The following is a 9,867-nucleotide window of genomic DNA, read 5'->3' as shown; positions in this document are numbered from 1 at the left end:
TGGCCGCTTCCAGCCACCGCAACCTCGACCTGCTGGGCTCCGGCGATCCTTCTGTCTCAGCCTTTCAAGTAGCTGGAATTATAGGCATGCGCTACCACGCCCGGCTCATTTTTTGATTTATTGTAGAGATGAGGTTTCACCAAGTTGCCAAGGTGGGTCTCGAACCCGCAAGCTCAGGCAATCCACTCACCTCAGCCTCCCAAGGCGTGGGATTACAGGCTGAGCCACCGAGTCCAGCTGAGAGACCAACACTTGAGTCCAAGAGTTTGAGACCAGCCTGGACAACATAGTGAGACATTATCTCTATAAAAAAAAATCAGCCAGGCATGGTAGCACATTCCTGCAGTCCCAGCTACTTGATGGGCTGAGGTGTGATGGTGCTACTACACCTGCAGTGAGCTGTGATGGTGCCACTACACTCCAACCTGGGTGACAGAGTAAGACCCCTAACCAAAAAGAAGAAAGAAGCAAGAGAAAAAGAAAGCAGAGGAATGTAAAATCTGTTTGGAAAATTCTTCCATTGAATTATTTTATAAACAACTGAAAATCAGATGCAACACTTAGCCAAATCCTCAGTTATCCAGAAAGGCATGTTCTTAGACGTGACAAAGTCCCCGAGCATGTGGGAAAACCAAAGCTTGACAGGTAGATTCCTTTAGCTGTGCTCTGTGCATCTTCAGACTCTGACTTAGGCAGGCACACTGCACTCTGGGAAATTCCCTGAGAGCCCAAGAATGGCGTGTGTTGCTCTAGGAACTCCGGACAATGCCAGACTCACTAACCCATGCGGTGGGAGCCACCAGTGGACACCCTGATTCCTGAGGCCCCTTAAGAGAAGGAGTGGCCAGGAAATCACAGAAGAGACCCTGGAGAATCTGCATTTGAGGCCCTCTGCAGGCTCACGCAGGATCGTGCTCAGCTAGCCACGGGGTGAGACAACCAGCCACCCCCTCTTCTTTCCTGGGCAGAGGGGGCCCTGGCCCCTAGATGTGCCAGCAAATCTGTAAAGACCCAGGATTGCCAGGATTTGGGAAGGGAGGAGTGGACACAGAGCTGGGACATCCAGCCTGAAGCCTCCCAAGAGAGTGAGATCACTCCTGGAGCCAGAGACTGGCAGTTCTAAAAGGCCCATGAGTCTCCATGTCCGTCTCCCCCTGCCTAGAGGAAGTGGCTGACCTCTGTGACAAGCTTTTCACGTGAGCTCACTCCCTTCATCCTCAGAGGTCACGGCTATCCTCATCCTACAGAGGAGGAAACGGAGGCTCAGAGAGTGACATTCCTGGTCCAACGTCACATAGCCCAGAAGTGGTGGAGGCAGGATTTGAACCCAGTTCTCTGTCTGACTCCCAGAGCATGAGCTATCTCCATAGGTTGCCAGACCACAAATCTTGGTCTCCTGATCAGAGAGTCAGGAGCACAGCAAGGACAGACGCCCTCCACACTGTAGTCTGATCGCCTCGTCCTGGCAGCCCTGACCAGTGAGGCTGCCGGGTACTTACGGGCCTGCCTGCACCAGGACGGAGCCTGCCTTCTCCACACCAGTCTCCTTCAGGTTGGGGCAGGGCCCGTTGAGCTCGTGTGAGTGGCCCTGGAAGTTCTCTTGCTCAAAGATGATAATCTGCAACAGGAAGAGAGAGTCAGACTCCCGTCAAGATGGAGAGAGATGAGACAGGGCAGTGGGGATAGGAAGGAGCAAGCCCGGAGAGCCTCAGAGGATGCCGATGGGCTCCCCGCTTCCGAGTCACAAACCAAGCATGAAATCAGACAGCCCTTCTCTGCTGGTTACCAGCTGTGAGACTTTGCTCCTGCATCCCTCCTCTCTGAACCTCAATCTCCCTTATCTGTAAAATGGGAAATAAACACAGAACCTAGCTCATGGTGTAGTTAGGAGTATTCGGGGGAGCTGTGTGGTTGGTACTTAGTATTTGCTCCACTTGTGTGATATATACTTATATTGATTAAGAGGTAAGCTTCAAGGCCGGGCTCGGTGGCTCAGCCTGTAATCCCGTGCTTTGGGAGACTGAAGTGAGTGGATTACCTGAGTCCGCGGGTTCGAGACCCGCCTGGGCAACTTGGCGAGACCTCATCTCTACAATAAATCAAAAAATTAGCTGGGCGTGGTGGCGCGCGCCTGTAGTTCTAGCTACTTGGAAGGCTGAGGTGGAAGGATCGCCGGAGCCCAGCAGGTTGAGGCTGTGGTGGCCAGGAGCAGCCACTGCACTCCAGTCTGGGCAACAGAATGAGACTCCAACTCAAAAAAAAAAAGAGGTACGCTTCAGATCCCAGTGAGTAGGTGGCAGAGCTTGGAGCCCAGGCCTGTCGGATACAGCTGCAAATAAAGCTGCGCTTTGCAAACCCTAACATGTGCATGAAGCACCTGGGATCTTGATAAAATGCTGTCTCTGAGGGAGCAGGTCTGGGGTGCATCTTCAGATTCTACGTTTCCAACCAGCTCCCAGGTGATGATCGTGCCACTGGTCCAAGGACCATGTGAGGCATAGCAGGGTACTAGACTACACTGTTTGAGCTTCTCCTCCTCCCATGAGACCTGGACCGGTACCTCCACATCACCCATAAAACTACATGTACCTTGGACTTTTCTCAAAGCCCCCACACAGTTTCCAGGTCTCCCTATGACCTTCCCCTTGAAATATTTCTCACTTTGGGAGGCCGAGACAAGAGGATTGCCTGTGCCCATGGGTTCAAGACCAACCTGGGCAACATGGTGAGACCTCGTCTCTACAATAAATCAAAAAATTAGCCAGATGGAAGGATCTCCTAAGCCCAGCAGGTTGAGGCTGCGGTGGCCACTGCACTCCTCCATCCTGGGTGACAAGAGTGAGACTCCAACTCAAAAAAACTAAATTAAATTAAATTTAAAAATGAAGCTAAAAAAAATTAGCTGGGCGTGGTAGCGCACACCTGTAGTTCCAGCTACTTGGAAGTCTGAGGGAGAAGGATCACTGGAGCCCAGCAGGTGGACGCTGGGGTGGCTGTGAGCGTGCCCCTGTATTCTAGCCTGGGTGACGGAGTGAGACTCCAACTCAAAAAAAGAAATATTTCTCAAGGGGTCTTCACTCCCCCGGTCTCACCGGGTCCTCCCCTCAGCCCAGGGAAGAGGGCTGGTGACCCTCATCAGGGAAACAAGTTCTGCAAGGTGAGGGGACCACCCAGGCCCATGTCCAAGCACTGACTGGGAGGTCAGCACTCCCTTTCATGACTCCACTGGGAACGTGGGGGCAGAGCTGTTCCAGCCACACATCCCCAGGGAGCTGCCCCTGGATAAAGAGATAAGCTCAAGTCAGCAGACTCCCAGCGCGGGTGGGGACCACGACTGCAGAATCCACATGTCAGCACTGGCTGGATCAACAGGGCCCTGTCTCCCAGGCCGGGGATTAGTCACATAAAGGAAGGGAAAGGGATGCCCAACGGGGCTTAGAGGCACATTCCCGGGGCTCAGTCCAGCCTGTACAGTGGCTGACCTGGCCAGAGATGGGGGTCAGGAGATACAGGCCCTTCCGCATCCTCCGTTATGTCCACTGTGTCACCCCAGGAACCAGCTTGATGACTCTGAGCCTCAGCTACCTCAACAGCCAAATGGGAATCGGGGCTATTTTTCAGGGCTACCAAGAAGGAATTAAGAAGGTGGGAGTTAGGGACTGGTTATTGTTGCCTCGGCCTGGGAGACGAGAGCTCAGGCCATCAGCACCTAGTGTTTGCTCTGCTTGTGGGAGACATGCTTATGCTGAGTATGAGGCAGAGCTGAACTTGGAGCCCAGGCCTGTCTAGCGCAGCTGAAACGGAAGCAGTGCTTTGCCAACTCCAACATGTGCACGCAGCACCTGCAACCCTGGTAAAATGCAGCTCCAGACAGAATAGGTCTGGGGTCCCTGGTATGGGCAAGTGACCAGGGACAGCCTCTCCCTGCACTTGGATGGCTTCAGCATGCTCATTGGTTTTGTGACTGATCCATCTAACGGAGGCCAAACTCTCACATGTTCATCCTTTTCACCTGCTCTGACCCCACCTGGCAGCCGTTGGCTGCATCCGGCTCTTGAGCATGCCTGACTAGGCCACATGAAGCTCTACATCTAAAATACATATGAAAGTTTGAAGATTTTGCCTGGGGAAAAAGTGTCAACTACCTCCCTGATGATTCTTATGTTGATTATATACTAACATACTCATGCGTTGGATAGATCAGGTTTGATCAAATGTAATACGAAAAGCAATGTCATCTATTTCTTTTTGCTTTTGAAATGTGGCTGGCAGCAAATGTTAAATCCCACACATGGCTCACATTGTGTCTAGTGGACAGGGCTTCTTACTGTTTCTCAAACCCACCCGGCTCTTTCCCACCTCAGGGCCTTGGCACCGGCTGCTGCCTCTGCCTGGACGTGCCCAGTTTTTCCATGGTTGCTCCCTCTCTTGTCCCAGGTCCCTGCTCAGACATGACCTCCGCAGAGAGGCCCTCCCAGACCATCTGTGTGAACACAACTGCTCCTCGTCCACCCTGACTCTTGAGAACCCCTTACCCTATTTCGTGTTTCTCTGCAGCACTTCTCACTACTTGGAGTCGTATACTCATTAGTTTGTTTACTGTCTGTCTTTCCCCTGGAAAGGACGCTCTGTAAGGGACACATTAGATGAGCCATTCAGGAATCTGCTCAGGCTTTCCTGACCAGGGAGGCGTTGAGTCGGACAAAAAGGCAGTTCTGCATGGAATCTGTGCCCCCCGACTCCCCGGGCAGAGGGGCTCGGGCGGGCAGGAAGTGGGCGGCTGTTGCCAGAGGTTTCTGGGCATGTTGGGATGATGAGGTTTAGACATTGGGATTAGATCCCACTGCCCCGAGGAGGGCAGGAGAGCGAAAAAGCAAAGGAGACACCATTCGCTGGCATTAGGCAGACACGCTCATAGGCCAGGTGCAAGGCCGAACCCGGTTCCTCCGTCTCTTCACAACCACCCTATGCGGTAAATCTGACTCCCTCATTTTACAGAGGCGGAAACGGAGGCTCAGAGAGATCAAGTGATTGGCCCAGGCCACACAGCAGGTATGGAGCTGGGAACCATACTGCTCCGCCATCCCTTCACAAGCCCCGTCTCCCACTGGGTCTGTCCCAGCCTTGGGGAGCCCCTGGACAAGAGTGTGGGGCAGTGAGTGAGGAAGAGAAACCCAAGTCTCCAAAGTCAGAAGCTGGCACTGGGAGTATCGGCATGCCAGCCATGGGCTGGAGAGGGAAGCTTCGGAATCAGCCCTCAGTGTGTGGATGGGGGAGACTGAGTCTCAAGACAGTCAGGAGCAGAGAAGGGGAACCCCAAAAAGAAGATGCCCCATTCACTTCACAGAAGAGAAACTGAGTCTGGGAGAGGGGCAGTGCGTGTCCATCCCTTTCTCCCAAAAGGTACCCACCTTGGGGTTGAGGGACTGCGGCTTGCCCGCCTGGGTCTGGTGGTCTGAGGCCATGGTGGACTGTCCTGTGCAGGAATGACCTGGAAGACAGGGGAGGCGGCAGTGAGGACCTCTCTGGGCCCTGGGGGCCTGAGGACCACTCCCCTCTGGCCACAAACGCTCTTCGTTTCCCACTGGTTTCATCCCAGACCTGGGGTGGTCCACCGGCAGCTGCCTAAACTTCCATCCTTAGCTTCACTCCTCTGTCCCAGCCAGCTCTACTGGAGGGAAAAATGAGGTCTCCTGAAAGAGAGGCGACATGCCGGAGCTTGAAGTGGGGTCCCAATAGGGTCCCCATCACTCAGCTCCAGGCAGTGAATGCTGCACAGAGTGTAGACTGTCACCAGCACAACTCCTGCCTCTGCACAGACATTTCTCAACTTGGAGAAAATGGTGTAGAATAAAGAAAGCCCACGCCTTGACCATGTGTGGCCATGTAGTGGCCCCCAGAGCCCCTGGCCCCTTGCTCCTCTCTCCCCCTCTCCACAAGACACCTCTTCTCGTTCCAGTACCCAGAATTCTCCTCTCCGCCCCTGGTCTTATTCCCCCACATTTGTGAGTTCATCTGTTATAGAACTCAGGTTTCAGAAAGCCAAGAAATAGGTGCGTGGGTGGAAACCCAGGCACTGTGACAGGCAACTGGGGAGAGCCGCCTTAGCTGTTGAGGACATCAGAAAACTCTGGAAAGTTGTCAGCCTTTCTCCCTTCCTGCAGGAGGGACAGTCAGCCTGGGTTGTGTTTCCCCAGGAGTAAGAAAGGAAAACTGGCCTCCCTGTACAAGGATCACACTCCCTTTCAGAAGCCCTTTCCGCCAAAAGGCCAAGACTGGATGTCCCCCAGAAGGAAGAAATTCAGTTAAGTCCCCTGGGAGCCAAACTGCCACTGTCGCCAAAGAGACCAGCCCCCTAGGCTTGTCACGGTGACTGAGGTCCTGACATTACACTCCCTGGTCCTCGGTGTTCTCAGGCTACAGAAGAGGAAGCTCAACTCTTTTCGCTCAGGGGCTGGCTCTGCTGCCCACCAGAATGCAAGCCCTGGGCAGGTCACATCCTCTTTCCGGGTCTCAAGTGTCTGTGCTGCAGAATGGGGGCAGTCATGGTGTTTAATAACGTCTGTGAATGGGTTGTGAGGATCCAACTACATAATGCGTAAAACTGCAAGCCCCGGACAAGAGTCTTGGAACACACTCAGCACCGAGTCAGCTGAGTCCTTCCCACCAAGTTTTAGTGGTGTTGAAGTCACCCCTTGCTGGGAGCTCCCAAGACCCCAAGGCCGTGTCCCACCCACTAGCACTCCCCACAGTTGGGCACAAAGGGTGCCCCATAACTGTGAAACTGACTCACCAGCCTGGAAACCATGCTGAACCATCACTGGCTTGATCCTTCCAAAACCCTCAGTTACACTCTCCTCCCCAGCGGCTGGCAACAAGCGTGTGCTGAGGGTCCGTTTAATAGCAATAAAGAGTATTGCCCATGTCCCCCCTAAGACCCCGGCACTGTGCTGGAAGATACACCCACCTCATTGCTAATCCCCACGACAAAGGAGGTTTTATGATCCCCCTCCCCATTTAAAATAACAGAAAACTGAGGTCAAGAGTGTTGAAGTCTCTGCCCAAAGTCACCTTGTCGGAAAGTGACAGCACCTGGACTTGAACCCAGGACTCCCCTGCTTTCCAACAGGGATGAGGATGAGAGAAAAAAGGCAAGACAAGTAAGAGAGGCATTCTTACCAGTGACACCAGCCCCCGCGAGTGCCCGTGAAGCCTAGCTGGCGGGAGGTGGCATTTATACCTTCCCCAGGGGTGCTGGTGCCAAGATGGGTGACTGCTGCATCCCTGCGAAAAGCGGGGTGAGAATGCCGGATTAAGCTTGCACCAAAGCACGGGTCAGCAAATGCCCACAGACATTGTGTCTCTGCACAATAATGTCATTAGCTTTCAGATTCGGCCGCGCCAGGGTGGTCAGGCGGCTGGGCAAGGAGATGCCCGCTTTGCATGCATCAGCCGTCCGGCTGCCAGCACTGGGGGCATGCGGGGTTCACTGCCGCGGTCAGGCAGGTCCCGGGGCATGATGCAGAGGTAATTCTCCAAGACCGTGGGGAAAAACAAGTATAGCAGGGCGGTGTAGCCGTGCCTGGGATTCATTCATCTATCCATTATTCAGTCAACAAATATTTGTCAGGCATCCACTTGGTCCTTAGCTCTGTTCTTAGGGGACAGTGTCAGAGAGGAAACTGACCCCAGCCTGGGCCATTCAGGAAAGCTCCTGGGAGGAAGCAGAGCTCTTGGGGATGGGGAGAAGTAGCTCGGGAAACAGGGCTAGGGGAGAGTCCAAGCAGAAAGTTCCAAGTGTGCAGGAGCTGTGCGGTGCATTTAAAGAAGCCCGAGACAGGTGGCATGCAACACACAGGGCCATGTCTGGTGGCCACGGCGGGCAGGAGCATGATGGTGCAGGGCTGAGGAGGCCGGGCAAGGAGAGTGAATATACTCAGGGCCTCTGACTGTTCCTCACCTATTGTCCTAAAGCGGGGTGCTCCTAGAACCCTAGGTCCCTGAGGTCAGGAGAGGCTTCTCAGATCCCAGTGCCAGCCCCACTGCTGCCCGTGGGCACCTGGACTTCACTCACGTCCTTCAGTGCACATGCCCTCCGAGGCTTGGAAACCGGATTAAGTATGCCTGCTTCCCCCATCTCCTAGTTCCCCATTGCATACACCCATGCACATGTATGTGCATGCACACACATGAACACATGTGTAGACATGTACACATGTGCATGCACACATGACTTGCACATATACATACACACACACGTGCACACAGACTATACATATACCCTGAGCTGTGCTGTTCCTGTCTGTGGCTGTTGTCACCACTTGACAGTCTGTTGCTGATTTCTTTTCTGTCTTTCCAGTCAAAGGATATGATAAGCATCATGGGAACAGAGAAGTTGTCTACCTGGTTTGCCATGGTATCACCAGATCCCGGGGCTGACACTTGGTAGATGCTTGGATTAGATTCCCAGGACTGCTGGAACAAAGCATTACACACTGGATGGTTTATAAAAACAGAAATTTGGAATGTAAAGTGATGTGGCCACTATGGAAAACAGTATGGCAGTCTCAAAAACAAAAACAAAAACATGGAATTACCATATAATGCATCAATCCTGCTTCTGGGCATATACCCCAAAGAACCAAAAACAGGGACTTGATGAGATATTTGCACACCCATGTTCACAGCAGCGTTATTCACAGTAGCTAAAAGGTGGAACCAACCCAAATGTCCATCAACGGGTGAGTGGATAAGCAAAATGTGGCCCAGCCATACAATGGAATATTATTCGGCCTTCAAAAGACAGGAAATTCTGACACATGCTACAGGATGAGCCTTGAAAATGTTAAGCTAAGTGAAAAAAAAAAAAACAGACACAAAGGGACACATATTGTATGATTCCACTTTTGTAAGTTACGTAGAGTAGGCAAATTTACAGAGACAAAGTGGAAGAGGCTACCAGAGGCTGGGAGGAGGGCCACGGAAATGAGTGCTCAGTGGGCTCAGAGTTTCTGTCTGGGGTGATGAAGCAGTTCCAGAGACGGATGGTGGCGAGGGCTGCACAACCGTGCCACTGAACTGCACACTTAAAAATGGCTAAGATGGTTAATTTCATGTTATGCATATTTGACCACAAGAACGTCTTAAAAAAAACCCAGGAATGTACTGTTTCACAGTTCTGGAAACAAGGTGTCTGCAAACAAGGTATCAGCAGGGTCATGCCTCTCCAACGGCTCCAGGGGCAGGTCTTATCCTCTTCCTCACCTCTCCCAGCTCCTGTCATGTGCTGGCAACCCCACGTGACCCAGAGGTGTCACTTCAACCACACGACCATCTTCTCCCGGGGTCTCCACCTCATCTTCCCTCTCTGCATGGCTATCTCTGCATCTGAATTGCCCCTTTAGATGAAGACACCAGTCGTGTTGGATTAGGCCCTGAAATGACTTCACTTCAGGCCAGTTTCTTTTGTAAAGACCCATTTCCACATAAGGTCACATTCTAAGGTACTGGAGGTTAGGACTTCAGCAGATCTTTGTTTAAACACAATTCAGCCCATAATAAACCTCAATTAATATGTGTTGAACTAATATTTGATAGATTCAAGATCTGGCTGAGTCCTAATAATAAGAAAGACTTCTTAACATTCAGCTAGTAGGAGAGTTTGACACAAGGCAGGTACTGTCCATACTTTTAATCTTCCCAACAAACCCAAGAGGTGTGGCATTTTATTACATTTTATGGAAGAGAACGTTGAGGCTCAGAGAGGTTAAGCAACTTGCCCAAGATTACTTGGTGAATAGTAGGGCAGAGCTTTGTGGATGGAGCCCCTACTAGGCTCCCTGGAAGACCCTTTCCCTGCTGTCTCAC

At 52.3% G+C, this 9,867-nt stretch overlaps 1 protein-coding gene across 1 annotated transcript in view; it reads right to left on the bottom strand.

The window, feature by feature from the left end:
- CRYBB2 (crystallin beta B2) overlaps window positions 1-7,255 on the bottom strand; it is a 12,503-nt gene extending 5,248 nt beyond the window's left edge. Inside the window, exons 1-3 of the mRNA XM_008074044.1 lie at window positions 7,180-7,255; window positions 5,412-5,491; window positions 1,500-1,618 (exon numbers count right to left, since the gene is read on the bottom strand). Of these exons, the coding sequence (XP_008072235.1) occupies window positions 1,500-1,618; window positions 5,412-5,465 (173 nt within the window). The 5' untranslated portion in view covers window positions 5,466-5,491; window positions 7,180-7,255. The remainder of the gene's footprint in view (window positions 1-1,499; window positions 1,619-5,411; window positions 5,492-7,179) is intronic.
- Window positions 7,256-9,867: the final 2,612 nt, after the last annotated feature.

This window comes from Carlito syrichta, unplaced genomic scaffold (assembly GCF_000164805.1).
Source record: "Carlito syrichta isolate Samal-C Ts95f unplaced genomic scaffold, Tarsius_syrichta-2.0.1 Scaffold316282, whole genome shotgun sequence".
Taxonomy (NCBI): Eukaryota; Metazoa; Chordata; class Mammalia; order Primates; family Tarsiidae; genus Carlito; species Carlito syrichta.
The sequence above is the reverse complement of the archived record's forward strand: the minus strand, read 5'-3'. Positions and strand labels throughout refer to the sequence as shown.